Here is a 22,770-nt window from a genome sequence, read left to right on the forward strand (position 1 = left end):
GCCATGATCTTAGTTTTCTGAATATTGAGCATTAAGCCAACTTTTTCACTCTCCTCTTTCACTTTCATCAAGAGGCTCTTTAGTTCTTCTTCACTTTTTGCCATAAGGGTGGTGTCATCTGCATATCTGAGGTTATTGATATTTCTCCTGGCAATCTTGATTCCAGCTTGTGCTTCTTCCAGCCCAGCATTTCTCATGATGTTCTCTGCATATAAGTTAAATAAGCAGGGTGACAATATACAGCCTTGAAGTACTCCTTTTCCTATTTGGAACCAGTCTGTTGTTCCATGTCCAGTTCTAACTGTTGCTTCCTGACCTGCATATAGGTTTCTCAAGAGGCAGGTCAGGTGGTCTGGTATTCCCATCTCTTTCAGAATTTTCCACAGTTTATTATGATCCACACAGTCAAAAGCTATGGCATAGTCAATAAAGCAGAAATAGATGTTTTTCTGGAACTCTCTTGCTTTTTCGATGATCCAGCGGATGTTGGCAATTTGATTTCTGGTTCCTCTGTCTTTTCTAAAACCAGGTTGAACATCCAGAAGTTCACATTTCATGTATTTGCTAAAGCCTGGCTTGGAGAATTTTAAGCTTTACTTTACTAGTATGCAATTGTGTGGTAGTTTGAGCATTCTTTGGAATTGCCTTTCTTTAGGATTGGAATAAAAACTGACCTTTTCCAGTTCTGTGGCCACTGCTGAGTTTTCCAGATTTGCTGACATATTGAGTGCAGCACTTTACAAAGTACTTAAAAAAGATAAATTTCCTCCTATGTATTATTTTAGCTGTGCCTCATACATATGTATATATTTGTGTTCTCTTTATATTTTCTTTCAAATACTTTTTAATAGTCATTGTAATTGCTTCTTAAGCATACATATGAGTTGTTTTAAATTTAGTGCCAAAATTCCAAATGTTTGGGAGTTTTTAGAGATATCTTTTCACAATTGATTTTCTTTATCAACTCCATTTTGGTGAAAGAATAAATTATGTATAATTTCAATTTTCTTATATTAAGACTTTTTATGCACAAACAAACTGGGTGTGTCTGTGTGTATATTTCATCTGCACTTCAGAATGTGTCTGGAGCCTCGGCTGCAGGTTTGGGTACAGGCTGCAGGTGTCTGGGGAGCACTGTGCACTTGCTGCACAGAAGTAGGTGGCTGAGTCTCCAGGCTGGGAAGCTGTGATGTGCAATGAGAGCTGTTTGCCACTCTTACTGAGGAAAACTGTGAGTCTCCCGTCTTTCATTTCACTCACAACTGAACGTATGGCTATCAAGAATACAGGGCCTTTACCAGGATATTGCCGGTACCATGGGAAGTAGTCAAATGCACTCTTCTCATAACTACAGTTCAGAATGGAAATCTCTCCTTCCTGGACTGTCAAAGGTTGAGGGCTCTGTTTCACCTGCTCTTGGTCACTTTTTTCCTTCTGTTGTCCACTCACCCCTGCTTAAAGAGATAAAAAGGCATTAGGTCCACAAACTGGTATTTCCTTTTTAAAGTTTTTATCTGCATGAATTTGTCCATACTCCAATTTTCTCATTCCCCCAAATTATGAGATATCCTAGGGTTTCTCCATCATAACTCACAGTCTACTTGAAGACACAGAATTAAGAATGATGCTTCCAATATCTTGTCCATTGTTCCTGGCACCAAAGTTCAATGACAGCTCAGGTTCTTCTTCTGGTCTCCTCAGCCAGCTAGAACTCTGACTTAAGATTCACATGAACTTTAATTCCTTCAAGAGGCCCCACCTTCTCACAAGTGCTTTCAACTAAAGCTATTTTTTTCAAGGCAAGCACTTCTCAATTTTCTCTATCTTAGACTTGCTCAAAATTACTTTCATTGAAAAGCAGAAATCCCCTCCTTACACACAGAATATGATTAGTTTAGAATTTCTCTCCTCTATTCCTCATCTTCTTTTCCTTCACATTTCCAAGAAGGGTAAAAATCATGTAGCAGGACAACTTGATATCTTAACAGGGATTGCATTATTTTAAAATGGAGAAGAGAGGGACTCCCATGAAATCAGAAGATGAGCATTTCTCTTTTTTTTAATTACAAATACAAATTAAAGTCTATTGAAGATATCAGTTCAGTCACTCAGTCATGTCCAACTCATTGCGACCCCATGGACTGCAGCACACCAGGCCTCCCTGTCCATCACCAGCTTCTGGAATTCACTCAAACTCATGTCCATTGAGTCGGTGATACCATCCAACCACCTCATCCTCTGTTGTCTCCTCCTTCTGCCTTCGATCTTTCCCAGCATCAGGGTCTTTTCAAATGAGTCAGTTCTTTGCATCAGGTGGCCAAAGTATTGGAGTTTCAGCTTCAACATCAGTCCTTCCAGCGAATATTCAGGACTGATTTCCTTTAGAATGGACTGGTTGGATCTCCTTGAAGTCCAAGGGACTCTCAAGAGTCTTCACCAACACCACAGTTCAAAAGCATCAATTCTCGGGCGCTCAGCTTTCTTTATGGTCCAACTCTCACATCCATACATAACTACTGGGAAAACCATAGCCTTGACAAGACGGACCTTTGGTGGCAAAGTAATGTCTCTGATTTTTAAAATTCTGTCTAGGTTGGTCATAACTTTTCTTCCAAGGAGTGAGCATCTTTTAATTTCATGGCTGCAGTCACCATCTGCAGTGATTTTGGAGCCCCCAAAAATAAAGTCTGCCACTGTTTCCACTGTTTCCCCATCTATTTGGAAAGTTAAAATAAATAAGGAGTACATGTTTTTGAAGCCCAGAATTTTGTCTCTGTATTTGATGTCATCTCAAATTCAATCAAAGAAAGCATCATTACTGTCCAACAGGAGAAATAATAAAAGTTCTCATTCCTCAGTCTAATCTCATCTACCCCATCATTCTAAGGGGAACTTTTATTGTTTGTTGGACTTCTGATATGTTTTCTTTTTCATTTATTCATTCATGAATTCATCTCAATATATATTTAATGAGTGCTGCTAAGTGACTCGGAGAAGGCAATGGCACCCCACTCCAGTACCCTTGCCAGGAAAATCCCATGGGTGGAGGAACCTGGAGGCTGCTGTCCATGGGGTCGCGAAGAGTTGGACAACTGAGCGACTTCACTTTCCCTTTTCACTTTCATGCATTGGAGAAGGAAATGACAACCCACTCCACTGGTCTTGCCTGGAGAATCCCAGGGATGAGGGAGCCTGGTGGGCTGCCGTCTATGGGGTTGCACAGAGTCGGACATGACTGAAGTGACTTAGCAGCAGCAGCATCTAAGTGACTACTTAATATTCAATACTTGGATCTCAAGAAGGAAAGAGACAGTTCCCATCTTCAGTCAACTGAGGCCCAATACTCAAGTACAATCAGATAAAAGCTACTAAGGAGAAATGTGTATCTCTAAGATATGACAAAGAAAAAAAATAATAAACTCTGCTTCTCAACTCACTCAGATAACAGTTTTAATGGAGGCGATACTTGAACTGGAACTTAGACCACTACTACATTTCCCATAAAGATGGAGGACATGAACTCTAGGCACAGATTAACTAAGTGTGGTATATACTTATATTAGAGAAGCTAAATGTGGCCATATCCTTGAGGACAACATGTATCATTAAGAGAAGTGTTGATTTTCAAACCCATATTTTCAAAGTATTAGACTACAATATACATAGATACTACCTAGGTAGAGGGATGAATAGATAGAAACATACATACATTCATACATGATTGATAGATGTAAACGGAACCATAATAGGAGATAATAATTTAGTAGATTTTTAAGGGATCCTTTATGGCTACTTGAAGAATATGTGTTTGTGAGACAAGCATTACAGTAATCTCCCAAGCAGCATTGCCCCTTTGTGGCCATAGAAAGAAGTTACCCAGAAAAAATGTATATAGCTTCTTAGAAATTCATGTTCATCACCTATGAACATCAATCAGAGCACTGAAATAAGTAACCAAGTCTTCATCTTGAACCAGTGATTTCTTGAGACAGAAGGAGATTTTGCCTTGCTGAAATATTGACCCTCAGACTGAGTCAGTGTAAGGAGCTGTCTTTCTTCCCGTAATAGCAATATCAAATCAAGAAGAGCCCTTTATACTGAAGAGATCATGTCTTTAAATAGATTCTAAATTAATACTGCTTAATGCTGCTTGCTGCTACTGCCAAGTCACTTCAGTCATGTCCGACTCTGTGCGACCCCAGAGACGGCAGCCCACCAGGCTCCACTGTCCCTTGGATTCTCCAGGAAAGAACACTGGAGTGGGTTGCCATTTCCTTCTCCAATGCAGGAAAGTGAAAAGGGAAAGTGAAGTCGCTCAGTCCTGCCCAACTCTTAGCAACCCCATGGACTGCAGCCTACCAGGCTCCTCTGTCCATGGGATTTTCCAGGCAGGGGTACTGGAGTGGGTTGCCATTGCCTTCTCCTAATGCTGCTTAATACACACTTAATACTGCTGTCTTTTAATTTTTTATTTGCACACTGATGACATGAGTTTAGCTTGTTTTTGTTTTTGTATTATTTATTGACTCTATTATTGAGACAGCAACTGTACAGAAATATTTGACCCCAACAGAATGAAACAATAAGCAAGTGAAACTAGAACTATTCTAAAAAGACCCTTTGTAATCATACATCATGATCATCTAGGATTTATTCCAGGCATGCAAAGATGATTCAGTATCCTCAGATCAATTGATGTGATACACCACCACAACAGAATGAAAGATAAAAACCACATAATTACTTCAGGAGATGCAGAAAAAGCATTTGACAAAATTCAATATTGATTCATGATAAAAGCTCTCAGTAAACTTGATATGGGGAAAATGTACTTCAAAATAATGAAGGTTATTTATGACAAACCAACAGCTAACATCACAATCAATTGTTTTAAAAAATGAAAGCTTTTTCTCTAAGACCTTAAACAAGACAAGTCTGCAAATCTCACCACTTCTATTTAAATAGTACTGGAAGTCCTAGCCATAGCAATCAGATATGAAAAAGAAAGAAAAGGCATCCAAAGTTGAAGAAAGAAACTGCCACTATTTGCAAATGACATGATGTTGTGTATAGAAAATTGTAAGGTACCATCAAAAAGCTATTAGGATAAATAAATGAAAGTAAAGCTCAGTAAAGTTGCAGAGTATGAAATTAATATATAGAAATCTTTTGCATTTCTATATACTAATAATGAATTATAAGAAAAAGAATTTAAGAAAACATCCAATTTACAATTGAATCTAAGAAAATAAAATAAACAGTGCTGCGATGAACATTGGGGTACTCGTGTCTCTTTCCCTTCTGGTTTTTTCAGTGTGTATGCCCAGCAGTGGGATTGCTGGATCATAAGGCATGTCTATTTCCAGTTTTTTAAGGAATCTCCACACTGTTCTCCATAGTGGCTGTACTAGTTTGCATTCCCACCAACAGTGCAAGAGGGTTCCCTTTTCTCCACACCCTCTCCAGCAAAAGAGACACTGATGTATAGAACAGTCTTATGGACTCTGTGGGAGAGGGAGAGGGTGGGAAGATTTGGGAGAATGGCATTGATACATGTAAAATATCATGTATGAAATGAGTTGCCAGTCCAGGTTCGACGCACGATACTGGATGCTTGGGGCTGGTGCACTGGGACGACCCAGAGGGATGGAATGGGGAGGGAGGATGGAGGAGGGTTCAGGATGGGGAACACGTGTATACCTGTGGCGGATTCATTTTGATATTTGGCAAAACTAATACAGTTATGTAAAGTTTAAAAATAAAATTAAATTAAAAAAAAAGAAAATAAAATAATTAGCAACAATTTCAACAAAGAAATTGAAAGACCTGTACTTTGAGAACTGTAAGAATTGATAAAAATGATTTAAGACAATACAAATAAATAGAAAGATATCTCTTGTTGATGGACTGGAAGAGAGTTAATATTGCCAAAATATCCATACACCCAAAGCAATCTACAGATTCAATTCAATCCTCTTCAGATTACCCATGGCATTTTTCATAGAACTAGAAAAAATAATCCTAAAATTTGTATGGAACCACAGAAGACCTCAACAGCCAAAGCAATTTTGAGAAAAAAGAGAAAAGTTGAAAATACTACACTCTCTGATATGAAGATATGCTACACAGTCATAGTAATCCAAAATTGTATGGTACTGGTACAAAAACAGACATAGATAAATGGGACAAAATAAAACCAAAATAAACCCATGCACCTATGATCGATCAATCTATGACAAAAGAGGCAATAATATACAATGGGGGCAAAGACAGATTCTTCAATAAGTAAGTTTTGAGCAAACTGAACAGCTACATGTAAAAGAATGAAACTAAAATTTTTTCTCACAACATGAATAAAAATAACTCAAAATGTTTTAAAAACTAAAATGTAAGAGCTGAAATCATAAAATTCCTAAAAGAAAATATAGACAGTATGCTTTGTGACATTCATCTTTATAATATTTTTTCTAATCAAACTAAACTCTTGCACAGAGAAGAAAACCATTAACACAAAGAAAAGGAAATCTGAAAGGGAAAAGATATTTGCAAACAACATGTTAACAAGGATTTAATATCCAAAATATATAAAGAACTTGTACATTTAATATCAAATACATAATCTTATTTTAAATTAGGCAGAAGACCTGTATAGGCATTTTACCAAAAAAGGTATACAGATGGCCAACAAGCACATGAAAAGATGCTCAATATCTTTAGTCATCAGTAAAGTGCAAATCAGAACAACAAATGAGCAAATCACCTTACTAGCTGCTGCTGCTACTGCTGCTAAGTCGCTTCAGTCGTGTCCGACTCTGTGCGACCCCATAGACAGCAGCCCACCAGGCTTCCCCGTCCCTGGGATTCTCCAGGCAAGAACACTAGGGCTGTCATCAAAAAGGCAAGAAATAACAAGGGTTGGTGAGGATGTGGAGAACAGGGAATCTTTGTGCACTGCTGGTAGTAATATAAGTTGGTGAAGCCTCTGTGGAAAGCAGTATGGAGATTCTCCCTCTCTGCCCTCCCCAGATTAAAATGGAATGATGCCTGCGACCTGGAGTCTTATCCTTCCTCAGGTGCTCAGAAAGGAGGCAGCACCTCTGGGGGGAGAGATAGCCACTGGGATCCTATGTGGTTTTGGTGGCTGTGGTGGGAAAGATAACAGCAAACTGACTGACAACTTTTTTACAAAAATTAAAACTAGAACTACTACATGATCCAGAACTTCCACTCCTGGGCATTTATCCAAAGAGAACAGAAGAGCTAGTTCAAAAATAGACAGGAACCCCCATGCTCACAGAAACATTATTTACAATAGTCAAGATCTTGAAGACATCTCAGTGTTCATTTGTATCACAGATGAACGGATAAAGAAGATCTAGATGATAGATAGATCAATATAGATATAAATAGTGAAATATCACCATAAAAAAGTAAAATCTTGCCATTTGGAACAACATGGATAGACCCAGGGGGTATTATACTTATTGAAATAAGTCAGAGTGAGACAAATAAACTGTATGTTTTAATACATATATGTGGAATCTGAAACAAACAAACAAATATAACAAAACAGAAACAGACTCACAGACATAATGAAACAACTAGTGGTCACTGGATGGGAAAGGAGTGTAGGTGTGAACCAGGTGAAAGGAATCAAGAGGCATACACTCTCAGTTATAAAATAAGCAAATTGTAAGTTTGTACTGTACACCAAAGGAAATATGATCAAATTTTATAATAATTTTGTATGGTATGTCATTTATCAAAAATATCAAATGACTATGCTGTACATCTGAAACTAATATAGTATTGTAAGTCAACTATGTTTCAATTTTAAAAGTTTTAATTAGATTAAAATGTGGCAAAGTAGACTTTGGGTGTGGGATTAGTTGAAGGATCTTGATATGAATTATTCTGGATTATCTGGGTAGGTCCTATACATAACCATGCATCCTTTGCTGACATGGAAAAAATAAAAGACTATCAGATATTTCTCTAGAAAGATGAGTTTATTTGGGATCAGCAAAGAATTGTAATTTGGGGTTAGCAACCATGGCAAGCCTCATGCAAGTCCCCACAGGACAAGAGAAAAGAAAAGGAAGTTGGGAGGGCTACTGTAAACAGACGTTTACATTTATTTACACTGGGGTGTCCCTGGTGGTCCAGGGCTTAAGAATCTGCCTTCCAATGCAGGGGATGTGGTTCAATCCCTGGTAGGGACCTAAGATCCCACAGGCCACCAGGCAACTAAGCCCATGTGCCATAACTAGAGAGCCCATGCATTCTAGAGACAATGCTCCACAACAAGAGAAGCCCCTGTGCATACACACACACACACACACACACACACACACATAAAGTGAACAGAGTCCATGGTTTTTCACTGGCCCAGTGTTTGCCTGGAAAAGAAGAGGCGTCTTTCTTCTGCCCTTTAATCCTGTTATCTTCACAGAGTATGAGAGCTCCCCCTGTCCCCCAATTCTATTTAAATGAGTTTCTGTTTATTTACTAATTTCCTACACCTTGGAAGCAGAAGAGTATTTGACTCCAGAAAAGAAAGGAGCTGAGGTGGTAGAAGTAAGAGGTTGCAGTGATTCAAGGAAGGGCTATGACCCAAGGAATCCAAGTGACCCCAGAAGCTAGAAAAACGCAAGGAAATGGATTCTTCCTTAAAGCCTCTAGAAGGAACCCACCAGCCAAGATCATGACTGTAACCAGAAAAATTGATTTCATACTTCTTCAACCCAGAGTTATAAGAGAATTCATTTGTTTTAACTTATCAAGTTCATATTAAACATTGAGAAAACATTTTTTGTTTGCTTTCCACAGTAGTAGGATGGCATGCAAATATCTGCAGTTGTCTGTTGGAACACTTGATGGTGAGGCAGACTTGAACACTCTGGAGAAGGCAACTAAGCTGGATAATATCTTTATTGGAGTGATTTCATTTAATTCCTTTCACTTTTTAACATTTCTGAGTTCAGCAAGCATGCTCTGTCACTCAGTCATGTCCAACTCTTTGAGACCCCATGGACTGTTAGCCTGCCAGGCTCTTCTGTCCATGAGATTTCCCAGTATTTCCCAAGAATACTGGAATGGGTTAACATTTCCTCCTCCAGAGGATCTTCCTCACCCAGGGATCAAACCCATGTCTCCTGCATCTCCTGCATCGATAAGCAGATTCTTTACCACTGAGCCACCTGGGAAGCTGTGGTTAAATATTTATTTTAATTCTATCCTCTTATCAACTACTCTGCTGGTTCCCAGTTAGAAGTTTCTAGTGCAGAAGGAGACACAGATTGAGAAGGGAAGATAAAGACCAAAGTCCATAATCTGTAGGGCCAAAAAGCATCTGTGGTTAAAACTGTACTGATGTAGGTGAGTAACATTAAGCACTGCAGATGCCCTGTGGTGGCCTCACGGTGTGACTGTGGCTGGAGGAGGGGCTGAGCCCGCGGAAGGTTTGTGTAGAGGCTGCAGGTGCCTGGGGAGCACTGTGCTGCACAGCACAGAAGTAAGTGCCTGAGTCTGTGGTCTGCAAAGAGGAAATGTGCAGTGAGCTGCGGCGTTCTGCAGGGACTGTCGTGGCATTTAATATTCCATCTCGCTTTGTCCCTGAAGTAACGCAAAACAGGTGGATGAGGTGGCCCCCGGGGTTCTGAAGATACCACTGCACATTGTCTGTGAAGTTGGAGAAATTACACTGCAGAGTAGAGCTGGCTCCCTCCTGGAGACTCAGGGCTGGGGGACTTTGTGCCACATCCATCCCTCTCACACCTGATGAGGAGAGAAACAGCCACAGGTGAGGGTCACAGAGCTCCTGCAAAACCCAGAATGTACACCCACAACCCCATAAATGATAAGATAGAAAGTCTGCAGGACTTGTCAGCTCCTCTCCCTCCTTCAACAAAAGAAAAGCTGCTCATTCCTTCAGTTTCCCCTGTGGGGCAGCCCCAACTCACAGCAAACCTGGGCAAAGAAAAGCCCCAGTACAGTGTCCACTAGCCTTTTCATGACTCTTTGCCTTGTTGCTGGAAAATATTCACAAGATACATAGCAAACCCTGGGTGGTGAGTGTCATGACTTGTCTGGATGTTTCAGCTCCTGCAACCAATCAGCTCAGCCAACAAAACCTGCTCAGCTCACACTCTGCAACAAGAAGCCCCAGCCTTTGGTCTCAACTGAACTAAAAACATGTTAAAGAGGGGTGAGAGTGGAGGAAAAAGGTAACATTCAATGTTTTATACATAATTTTGAACTTGTAAAATGGACGTTCATATTTTCTCCTGATATATATTAATAAATAAATATTAGGCAATAAAAGTGGAAAAAGTCAGAAAAAGCTGGTATCTATACTTCAAAATTTTCCATCTAACCTTTTGTTTATGACTCCCTGTTTGATCCAGGGGACTTTCCTGAGAGCTATGGATGAAGATAAAGACATAGATAAAGATAATAACAATTAATACAAATATAGATATTTTGCATTGTGGTCATAAATGTCTAGTGCTTGAATCAGGAATAAGGCAGAGAACAGTATGAAAAGGCAAAATGATAGGATACTGAAAGAGGAACTCCCCAGGTCAGTAGGTGCCCAATATGCTACTGGAGATCAGTGGAGAAATAACTCCAGAAAGAATGAAGGGATGGAGCCAAAGCAAAAACAATACCCAGCTGTGGATGTGACTGATAATAGAAGCAAGGTCCAATGCCGTAAAGAGCAATATTGCATAGGAACCTAGAATGTCAGGTCTATGAATCAAGGCAAATTGGAAGTGGTCAAACAAGAGATGGCTAGAGTGAATGTCGACATTCTAGGAATCAGCGAACTAAAATGGACTGGAATGGGTGAATTTAACTCAGATAACCATTATATCTACTACTGCAGGCAGGAATCCCTCAGAAGAAATGGAGTAGCCATCATGGTCAACAAAAGAGTCCAAAATGCAGTACTTGGATGCAATCTCAAAAACGACAGAATGATCTGTTTGTTTCCAAGGCAAACCATTTAGTATCACAGTAATCCAAGTCTATGCCCCAACCAGTAATGCTGAAGAAGTGGAAGTTGAATGGTTCTATGAAGACATACAAGATCTTTTAGAACTAAATCCCAAAAAAGATGTCCTTTTCATTATAGGGGACTGGAATGCAAAAGTAGGAAGTCAAAAAATACCTGGAGTAACAGGCAAATTTGGCCTTGGATACGGAATAAAGCAGGGCAAAGACTAATAGAGTTTTGCCAAGAAAATGCACTGGTCATAGCAAACACCCTCTTCCAACAACACAAGACTCTACACATGGACATCACCAGATGGTCAACACTGAAATCAGATTGATTATGCTTTTGCAGCCAAAGATGGAGAAGCTCTATACAGTCAACAAAAACAAGACCAGGAGCTGACTGTGGCTCAGACCATGAACTCCTTATTTCCAAATTCAGACTTAAATTGAAGAAAGTAGGGAAAACCACTAGACCATTCAGGTATGACCTAAATCAAATCCCTTATGATTATACAGTGGAAGTGAGAAATAGATTTAAGGGCCTAGATCTGACAGACAGAGTGCCTGATGAACTATGGAATGAGCTTCATGACACTGTACAGGAGACAGGGATCAAGACCATCCCCATGGAAAAGAAATGCAAAAAAGCAAAATGGCTGTCTGGGGAGGCCTTACAAATAGCTGTGAAAAGAAGAGAAGCAAAAAGCAAAGGAGAAAAGGTAAGATATAAGCATCTGAATGCAGAGCTCCAAAGAATAGCAAGAAGAGATAAGAAAGCCTTCTTCAGTGATCAATGCAAAGAAATAGAGGAGAACAACAGAATGGGAAAGACTAAAGATCTCTTCAAGAAAATTAGAGATACCAAGGGAACATTTCATGCAAAGATGGGCTCAATAAAGGACAGAAATGGTATGGACCTAACAGAAGCACAAGATATTATGAAGAGGTGGTAAGAATACACAGAAGAACTGTACAAAAAAGATCTTCACGACCCAGATAATCACGATGGTGTGATCACTGACTTAGAGCCAGACATCCCGGAATGTGAAGTCAAGTGGGCCTTAGGAAGCATCACTATGAACAAAGCTAGTGGAGGTGATGGAATTCCAGTTGAGCTATTTCAAATCCTGAAAGATGATGCTGTGAAAGTGCTGCACTCAATATGCCAGCACATTTGGAAAACTCAGCAGTGGCCACAGGACTGGAAAACGTCAGTTTTCATTCCAATCCCAAAGGAAAGCAATGCCAAAGCATGCTCAAACTACCACACAATTTCACTCATCTCACATGCTAGTAAAGTAATACTCAAAATTCTCCAAGCCAGGCTTCAGCAATACATGAACTGTGAACTTCCTGATGTTCAAGCTGGTTTTAGAAAAGGCAGAGGAACCAGAGATCAAATTGCCAACGTCCACTGGATCATGGAAAAAACAAGAGAGTTCCAGAAAAACATCCATTTCTGCTTTATTGACTATGCCAAAGCCTTTGACTGTGTGGATCACAATAAACTGTGGAAAATTCTGAAAGAGATGGGAATACCAGACCACTTGATTTGCCTCTTGAGAACTCTGTATGCAGGACAGGAAGCAACAGTTAGAACTGGACATGGAACAACAGACTGGTTCCAAATAGGAAAAGGAGTACATCAAGGTTATATATTGTCACCCTGCTTATTTAACTTATATGCAGAGAACATCATGAGAAACGCAAGAAACACAAGCTGGAATCAAGATTGCCGGGAGAAATATCAATAACCTCAGATATGCAGATGACATCACCCTCATGGCAGAAAGTGAAGAGGAACTAAAAAGCCTCTTGCTGAAACTGAAAGTGGAGAGTGAAAAAGTTGGCTTAAAGCTCAACATTCAGAAAATGAAGATCATGGCATCTGGTCCCATCACTTCATGGGAAATAGATGGGGAAACAGTGGAAACAGTGTCAGACTTTATTTTTGGGGGCTCCAAAATCACTGCAGATGGTGACTGAAGCCATAAAATTAAAAGACGCTTACTCCTTGGAAGGAAAATTATGACCAACCTAGATAGCATATTGAAAAGCAGAGACATTACTTTGCCAACAATGGTCCGTCTAGTCAAGGCTATGGTTTCTCCAGTGGTCATGTATGGATGTGAGAGTTGGACTCTGAAGAAGGCAGAGTGCTGAAGAATTGATGCTTTTGAACTGTGGTGTTGGAGGAGACTCTTGAGAGTCCCTTGGACTGCAAGGAGATCCAACCAGTCCATTCTGAAGGAGATCAGCACTGGGACTTCTTTGGAGGGAATGATGCTAAAGCTGAAACTCCAGTACTCTGGCCACCTCATGCTAAGTGTTGACTCATTGGAAAAGACTCTGATGCTGGGAGGGATTGGGGGCAGGAGGAGAAGGGGACGACAGAGGATGAGATGGCTGGATGGCATCACTGACTCGATGGATGTGAGTCTGAGTGAACTCCGGGAGTTGGTGATGGACAGGGAGGCCTGGCGTGCTGTGATTCATGGAGTCGCAAAGAGTCGGACACGATTAAACTGAACTGAACTGATTAACTGAAAAGAATATTCATCAAAAAGCATGCTTCTTATATACCGATAATAATTTAGTTTTCTTTACATAAAATTATTCTCCTCTATTATTACTAGTCCCCATTTGAAAGAGCTTTTCAGGGGATGGAGTGGTAAAGAAGATACTTGCCAATGCAGGGGACGAAAGAGATGGGGGTTTGATCCCTGGGTCGGGAAGATCCCCTGGAGAAGGAAATGGCAACCAGCTCCAGTATTCTTGCTTGGAAAATCCCATGGCCAGGGGAACCTGGTGGGCTACAGTCCACAGGATGGCAAAGAGTAAGACCCGACTGAGCACTCAAAAACTCAAGATGAGTTTTGGAGGCAGGAGGTAGATGGGCCCCTGCGCTAGACAGCTGGTTTGTGTCAAGCAGAGTAAAATTCAAGCTTTGTTTTCCCTACCACTCCAAGCACTAAGGGAAGAACCAATTCTACCTGTTGGAACTGTTCCTTTGACTTGCTTTTCATTGCTTTTGTTATTATAATCATGCATAATAGGCTGCCTCAGAGAATCAGCCCCTTGGCCTGACTTCCAAGTGCTTTTTGTTCATGACCTGTCTACCTGTGGATGGTAGGAAAGAAGAAATTGATACATCCCCTGCTTGAGGCTTGCCATTCTAGGAGATGTTTACAAGATTAATTTTGTCTTTTTAATTTGTTTCCTTGCCTTCCCCTTCTCTGTTCTGTAAAAGAACCTGGCATCCAGACCCAGACAAGATGATTATTTTGAGACATTAGTCTGCCATCTTCTTGGTCAGCCAGCTTTCCGAATAAAGTCCTTGCCCCAACACCTTGTCTCTCAGATTCGTTAACCTGTCATGCTAATTAGCCTGTCAAAGGGAGCTCAGCCTCAGTAACTAAGACAATTAACAGCAGGAGCTGAGCTGTGCTAGAGTAAAAAAGTGACCACTTCTGAGGTCAAGAAGTCAAGGAAAACTGCACAGGCACAGAAAGACTCCTTGGAGCTCAAAAAGGAGGTGGAACCACCTCATAACAGATGATGCCAAGCACCCCACAAAGCTCTGTGCTAGAATCCATCTTGGTAAAAAGATGCACATGCGTCATTCAGGAGTATCCTAAAACAGGTCTCATGTGGGAAAAGGAGAGAGATATCTGGCCAAAGATAAACACAGACCCAGAAGAACTGCCCCATAAAGATGATTTAACCACCTCTTCACTGCACTCCTCATCTTCCTCCTCATTAAGGAGGATGCCCTTGTGTCTCCTGCATTGGCAGGCAGATTCTTTACCACTGCACCATCTGGGAAGCCTATTACTGGGGACTAATGAATAAAGGAAGCCTTTTTTTTGTTTCACACTACATTGTCTTTGGAAAGGTCACCCATATACATCCTTAAGTGCCAGCAGTAATTAGCTGCACCAGTCCCAAATGCTTTAGTCAAAGAGTTGAAGTCCTTTAAGGAAAGAAGCCTCTTAGGATACTAGCAAAATAGTCTGGAGATAATGCAGTTAGAAATAAGCCATTGTCCTGGGTTTTGTTTGTTTGTTTGTTTGTTTGCTTGAGAGATGAGACTAATATTGTAAAGCAAATTCTCTGACTTGTGTTATATCAAGTCACATGGCCAACCTCAAGCTATTATATCTCAGCCCATCACTATTCCAAATGACACTGGAGTAAGTAACTTTCTCCAGCTTGCTGAAAATTCTACTGCCTCATTTTCCCTAGAATTCTGATTTTAGAGGACAAAAATGCCAAATTTCAGAAAACAGGAGTCTTTCCTTTGCAAAATGATAAAGCAAAAAGAACAGAAAAGACAAGAAAAAAATGAAGAAAAGAAAAATCTAAGATGCCCATGGGAACCAAACACATCCAAGATTCTGTATTGTCTGTACTATTTGCCTTCACAGAACATGCCAACTTCCTAAATATAGCAAAGACTGAGCTACAGAGTCCCAGGAGGTTTGTGTTCAGCCCCTCCTGCAGTCCCAGGCACTGTGTCACTCAGAGCACAGAAGTACTTGGCTGAGTCTTTCCAATGAGCTGGTATTTTCCTCAGGTGGAAGGACTTCTCACTCCTCCTAAATTCAGCCTCAAAACCTTTGATGCCTGAAACAAGATTGTCTCCAGACACGTACTTCAGGAGAAGCTGGAATCCTTGGTTGGGGTACTGCACGTACCAGAAGAGGGATGGTGAAACAGAAAATGAGTAGTTGCACTTCAGCTCCAGACGTGCTCCTTCAGAGACAGTGATGTGGTCATCAGGCTGGGTCACTGACTGGGCTCCAGCTCCTGCTGAAACATCAATGCTGAATCAGTGAACTCAGCTAAACAAAAAGTCACTATTCAACAGGGAGCAATATTCCATGTGTGGACAAAGGAGTAAAATGGAGTAGTACTCACTCAGAAACAGGAGCATCTCAAGCATCAAAGTGAACACCAAGGTCATGGTGGAGCAGTGAAGAGGCAGTGAGCTCCTTTCTAACAGGTTCCCCACAAATAAGCCTGAAGACTGGCTGACTTGAACCCAGGTTTCTCTGAATAAGAATGACAAAGGATTTATATTTCTTCTGATGGAGGTTGTAGGGAGGTTGTTAGGAAGAGAAGCTGTCTTAACAAAATGCCTACCTCTGGTGTCTGAGATGCTTTACATCTCACTGTGTAAAAAATGGTCAGAATCTGTCTTTAAACCATAGGGGTTTTGTGAGGTTCTTCTGATCTTTTACCGAAAAGCAATTTCCAGTTTAAGCAGCAGTGCCCTCCAGAGGCCAAATAGAGAACTATGGAGAAGTTCACTGTTTTCATTAACATGCCCCACCTTTTTACTGCCCTTCTGTGGTTGAATTACAAAGCATTATGATTATGTACAAAAGAGGATTTATATGTTGTCAGCCTTGAACTGTATTAAATTTGGCTTTTTTAAAAAACACAGAATTGTGATTTTAAAATTCCCTGTGTTACTGAATAGCACAGGGAACTATATTCAATATCCAGGGGTAAACCATAATGGAAAAGAAAATAAAAAAGAAAATCTATATATGTATAACTGAGTCACTTTGCTCTAAAGAAGAAATTAGCATAACATTGTCAATCAGCTATCCTTCAACTTTCAAGTGTTGGATACAAAATAGTTTTTAGAATGAAACATAAAATCACAATGTTACAATTTTTTTTGTTTCCAGATTTAACTATGAGCCAAAAGGAAATAATCCAATATATTTCAACTGCAGAAAGAGAAGAGCCATTAATCCAGAAGCCTTCACTAATAAAGACAAAATTGAGACATTCTCAAATGAAGGAAAACTAAGAAAGTGGTCACCAGAAGATCTATCCTAATAATGTCTAAAGGAAGCTCTATAAATAGAAATAAAATTATAAAGGAAGGAGTCTTGAAACAACAAGAAGGAATAAAGAATAAAATAAGCAAAAATATGGATAAATATAATAGACTTCAGTTATATTTGGTGAAAATATATTATAGCATACTATACATGTTATATAATAATATAATATAATTATACATCTGGAAATAATTATAACACTGTCTAATGAGGCTCTAAACACACATGGAGGAAATACTAAAGAAAATTATTTTATGAATGGGGAGAATAAATAGGTGTAAAGAGAGGCAATATTTATACACTTCATTCCAATAGGTAAAATAATATTACCAATAGACTGTGTTATATATAATGCAATAACTGGAACAACCATATAAAAACAGCTATACAATAAGACACTTCTGAACACTATAGGAGCTTCCCTTGTGACTCAGACCATAAAAGAATCTTCCTACAATGCAGGAGACCGGGTTCAGTCCCTGGGTTGACAAGATGCCCTGGAGAAGGGAATGGCTGCCCACTCCAGTATTCTTGCTTGGAGAATTCTATAGTAGGCTACAATCCATGAGGTCGCAAAGTATAAATTGAAGTATAATCCTAGAAAATGTTGAATAACTCACAGAAGGTTAGAGGGAAAAACAGCAGACAAAAAAAAAAAAAAAAAGCACAAATAAAAAATCAAATAAAATGGAAGGCTAAGCCCTAAAATATCAAGACATTAAAGGCAAGTGATCTACATACAAAAACTAAGACACAGAAGTTGATCTGAACACACCAGTGTCAAAACAGTTCAGACAAAAAGTGGATTAAGAAACATGACCCAACTATAACTGTCTGAAAGAAATTCATTTCAAATAACACATAGTCATCTTGAAAGTGAAAGGATGGAAAAAGATGTATTATGCAAACATTAATCAAAGGAAATATAATGGCTATACTAATATCAGGTAAAGTAGACAGACTCCTGAACAAAGAATATTACCAGAGACAGAGAAATATTATCTACTGATGAAGAGGATAATGTACCGAGAAGACATAGCAATCCTAAATGTATCAGTTCAGTTCAGTTCAGTCGCTCAGTCGTGTCTGACTCTTTGCAACCCCATGAATCGCAGCACGCCAGGCCTCCCTGTCCATCACCAGCTCCAGGAGTTCACTCAGACTCACAGCCATCGAGTCAGTGATGCCATCCAGCCATCTCATCTTCTGTCGTCCCCTTCTCCTCCTGCCCCCAATCCCTCCCAGCATCAGAGTCTTTTCCAATGAGTCAGCTCTTTGCATGAGGTGGCCAAAGTACTGGAGTTTCAGCTTTAGCATCATTCCTTCCAAAGAAATCCCAGGGCTGATCTTCAGAATGGACTGGTTGGATATCCTTGCAATCCAAGGGACTCTCAAGAGTCTTCTCCAACACCACAGTTCAAAAGAATCAATTCTTCGGCACTCAGCCTTCTTCACAGTCCAACTCTCACATCTATACATGACCATTGGAAAAACCATAGCCTTGACTAGATGGACCATTGTTGGCAAAGTAATGTCTCTGCTTTTCAATATGCTATCTAGGTTGGTCATAACTTTCCTTCCAAGGAGCAAGTATCTTTTTATTTCATGGCTGCAGTCACCATCTGCAGTGATTTTGGAGCCCAAAAAATAAAGTCTGACACTGTTTCCACTGTTCCCCCATCTATTTCACATGAAGTGATGGGCCTGGATGCCATGATCTTCGTTTCCTGAATGTTGAGCTTTAAGCCAACTTTTTCACTCTCTACTTTCACTTTCATCAAGAGGTTTTTGAGTTCCTCTTCACTTTCTGCCATAAGGGTGATGCCATCTGCATATCTGAGGTTATTGATATTTCTTCCAGCAATCTTGATTCCAGCTTGTGTTTCTTCCAGCCCAGCCTTTCTCATGATGTACTCTGCATAGAAGTTAAATAAGAAGGGTGACAATATACAGCCTTGACATACTCCTTTTCCTATTTGGAACCAGTCTGTTGTTCCAAGTCTAGTTCTAACTGTTGCTTCCTGATCTGCATATAGGTTTCTCAAGAGGCAGGTCAGGTGGTCTGGTATTCCCATCTCTTTCAGAATTTTCCACAGTTTATTGTGATCTACACAGTCAAAGGCTTTGGCATAGTCAATAAAGCAGAAATGGATGTTTTTCTGGAACTCTCTTGTTTTTTCCATGATCCAGTGGATGTTGGCAATTTGATCTCTGGTTCCTCTGCCTTTTCTAAAACCAGCTTGAACGTCAGGAAGTTCACGGTTCACGTATTGCTGAAGCCTGGCTTGGAGAATTTTGAGCATTACTTTACTAGCATGTGAGATGAGTGCAATTGTGCAGTAGTTTGAGCATTCTTTGGCATTGCCTTTCTTTGGGATTGGAATGAAAACTGACCTTTTCCAGTCCTGTGGCCACTGCTGAGTTTTCCAAATTTGCTGGCATATTGAATGCAGCACTTTCACAGCATCATCTTTCAGGATTTGAAATAGCTCAACTGGAATTCCATCACCTCCACTAGCTTTGTTTGTAGTGATGCTTTCTAAGGCCCACTTGACTTCACATTCTAGGATGTCTGGCTCTAGGTCAGTGATTACACCATTGTGATTATCTGGGTCGTGAAGATCTTTTTTGTACAGTTCTTCTGTGTATTCTTGACACCTCTTCATAATATCTTATGCTTCTGTTAGGTCCATATACCAACTAACAGAGCTGAAAAATAAGTGGAACAAAAATCAGAACTAAAAAGAAAAGAGACAAATCTAGAAACATAGTTAAATACGTCAATATTCCTCTCTCAATAACTGGTAGAATAACTTGCCAGAAAATCAGCAGATGTATAGAAGAACTCAATAACACCATTAACCAGTAGGATTTAATAGTCAGCTATACAACACTCCACCCAAGTGTTGGAGTGTTTCAAGTGTCCATGGAATATATACCAGGTAAGTCCAAATCTTGGGATCTAAAAAAACTCAACAAATCTAATGTAAAAAGCTGAAATATAAAGCATATGTTCTCCAACCACAGTGAAATAATAGTATAAATAAATAACAGAAAGTACAGGAAAATTCCCAAACATTTGGCAACCGAACAACACGCTTCTTAATAATCTATGGGTCATAGAGAATGTCTCAAGGGAAATCATTGAATTTCTCATGAATTGAGTAAAAATGAAAATACAACATACCAAAATTGGGGGGACACAGCCAAAGAAGTATTGAGAGTGAAATTTTAGCACTACATGCAAATATTAAAACAGAATAAAATCTCAGATAGATTATCTAAGCTTCTACTTGAAGAACCTAAACAAGGAAAAGATAAATTAATCCAAAACAAGCATAAGAAAATAATAAAGATAAAAGGAGAAATCAATGAAATTTAAAAGAGATAAACAATAGAGAAAATCAATGAAACAAAGAGTTAGTTCTCTAAGAGAATCAGTAAAACTGACAAACTTCTAGCAAAACAGACGGGTGGAGGGGGGTGGGAAGAACAGGGACAATGTCAACAGGCTAATAGCAGTATGGCATCCTATGTGTCTGGTTAAGGATGAACATTTGCCTTTCTCCAATTGGCCCTGGGCTTCCCTCATAGCTCAGTTGGTAAAGAATCCACCTGCAATGCAGGAGACCCCGGTTCAATTCCTGGGTAGGGAAGATCCACTGGAGAAGGAATAGGCTACCCAGTATTCTTGGGCTTCCCTTGTGGCTCAGCTGGTAAAGAATCTCCCTGCAATGCGGGAGACCTGGGTTTGATCCCTGGGTTGGAAAGATCCCCTGAAGAATTGAAAGGCTACCTACTCCAGTATTCTAGCCTGGAGAATTCCATGGACTGTATAGTCCATGGAGTCACAAAGAGTTGGACACGACTGAGAGACTTTCAGTAACTAACTAACACTAACAGTTGGTCCTGAGTTGAATGAACTTCCGAAGTATTATGCTAAGTAAAATAAACAATGCAAAAATGTCATGGATTGTATGATTCCATTTGCATGAAATACATAAAATAAGTAAATCCACGGTCAGGAAGCAGGTTGGTGGCTTCCAGGGACATATGCATGAGGAGCATGGGGAGTGACTGTTTCACGGGTGTGTGGTTTCCTTTTGGGGTGATGACAAGGTTTCAAATCTAGATAGAGGTAGTGATTGTGCCATGTTGTGAATATACTAGATGCACACTTAGTTGTTCATTTAAAAGAGTGAACTGTGTGAATGTTACTTAATCTCAACAAAACTACAGTTTTTTAACTTTTCATTTTACATTAGAGAAAAGCTGATTAACAATGCTGTATTAGTTTCAGGTGTACATCAAAGTGATTCCACTACACACATACATATGTCTATTCTTTTTCAAATTCTTTCCCATTTAGATTGTAAAACTATTATTTAAATTGAAGCTGATGAAAATCTAATGATCAAAGAATTCACAATATAATTTTAGATCATTTTATCAGATTTTTAAAAAATTAATTTATTTTAATTGGTGGATAGTTACTTTACAATATTGTGACGGTTTTTGCCATACATCAACATGAACCGGCCACAGGTATACCTGTGTCCCCACCATCCTGAACACCCCTCCCACCTCCCCTGCCACCCTATCCCTCCAGGTTGTCCCAGAGGATGGGCTTTGGGTGCCCTGCTTCATGCATGGAACTTGCACTGGTCATCTATTTTACCTATGGTAATGCACATGTTTCACTGCTATTCTCTCAAATCATCCTACCCTTGTTAATTGCCTCTATCTGGAAGGAAAGTCAATGTAGAAAACCCCTTAATGGAAAAAGTTTCCTCAGCGCCAAGACAGGACGTGGTTGGAACCCCATCTGCAGTTTGAGTACTGGGAACAGGTTCCCTCTGTGCACTGTGCCTCACAGCACAAAGGTAGGTGGTCGAGTCACTGTGCTGAGAAGCTGCAATGTATAAAGCACTGTGTCTTGATGATTTATCCAACGAGACTGTAATTCTTCCACTGGCTTGCTCTTTCTGATTCGCCTGAACTGACAGTAGAGATGTGAGCCCTTTCCCGGGATCCTGCCGGAACCACTGAAGGAAGAACAGAGCGCTGTCAGTGTAACTGCAGTTGAGAACCACGCTGTCTGCCTCTCTCACGTTCAGAGCTTCAGGACTCTGACTCACGTCCTGTTTACTGCTCACCCCTGTTCAGAAAGAGAAAACAGAGACAGGCTGGTTAGTGGCGGATTATTCTTTGGAAACTAATTTTAAGTTTACTTTTTCGCTCTCCACAGGAACTCCCAGAAACCATGCAGGTACAACTCCCAGACTTTCTCTCTTCCCTGGGGAGGAATATCCGGGAGTTGCCCATTTCCAAATCCCTCTAACTCACAGTCTAGTTGTAACCAAAGGATGAGCAGGCGCAGGGATTTGTCCATTCCTTCTGTTATGAGAACTGAATTCTTGTGTCTGTAAAATGTTCAAGGACTCACAGGATAAAAGATCTACTTTGCTGCCTCTTGTGTTCAAAACTTTCTACAGGAAACACAGCGTCAGCCCAGCCAATCAGAGCAAGTCACACAGGCATGGAGGAGGCCGGCGCCAGAAGCCCATCTGCCAAGAGTGGGAGGTTGCAATGGAAACACCATCATCTCAGGACCAAGCCCAGCCTTGCCAGAGAAATGCTTATCTCTTTCCCTCCTCCTAAGGAAAACAATTCTTAACATATCATATTTGTAGAATGTGGCTAAGTATGTACCTAGAGGGGCTTCTCTGATGGCTCAAACAGTAAAGAATCTGCCTGCAATGCAGGAGACGGAAGTTCGATCCCTGGGTGGGGAAGATCCCCTGGAGATAGGAATGACAACCCACTCCAGTATTCTTGCCTGGAAAATTCCATGGACAAAGGAGCCTGGTGGGCTACAGTGCATGGGGTTGCAAAGACTCAGACACTAATG

The 22,770-nt window shown here is 40.2% G+C and overlaps 1 pseudogene and 3 gene segments (V, D, J or C); all 4 read right to left on the reverse strand.

Annotated features, from left to right (window-relative positions):
- Positions 1-1,023: 1,023 nt before the first annotated feature.
- Positions 1,024-1,646, reverse strand: LOC129621996 (T cell receptor alpha variable 23/delta variable 6-like). The segment is given in 2 exon segments: positions 1,024-1,454; positions 1,595-1,646. Coding segments are annotated over 2 exon segments (483 nt in total).
- Positions 1,647-9,466: 7,820 nt separating this feature from the next.
- LOC129620460 (T cell receptor alpha variable 22-like) lies at positions 9,467-10,014 on the reverse strand (the record flags this gene model as incomplete). The annotated part of the segment is given in 2 exon segments: positions 9,467-9,777; positions 9,963-10,014. Coding segments are annotated over 2 exon segments (363 nt in total), but the record flags the coding sequence as incomplete, so codon positions are not given.
- Positions 10,015-15,463: 5,449 nt separating this feature from the next.
- On the reverse strand, positions 15,464-15,967 carry LOC129621997 (T cell receptor alpha variable 8-3-like; annotated as a pseudogene).
- Positions 15,968-21,589: 5,622 nt separating this feature from the next.
- Positions 21,590-22,251, reverse strand: LOC129621998 (T cell receptor alpha variable 21-like). The segment is given in 2 exon segments: positions 21,590-22,017; positions 22,206-22,251. Coding segments are annotated over 2 exon segments (474 nt in total).
- Positions 22,252-22,770: the final 519 nt, after the last annotated feature.

The sequence above is a fragment of the Bubalus kerabau genome, chromosome 10, assembly GCF_029407905.1.
Source record: "Bubalus kerabau isolate K-KA32 ecotype Philippines breed swamp buffalo chromosome 10, PCC_UOA_SB_1v2, whole genome shotgun sequence".
NCBI classification, from domain to species: Eukaryota; Metazoa; Chordata; class Mammalia; order Artiodactyla; family Bovidae; genus Bubalus; species Bubalus kerabau.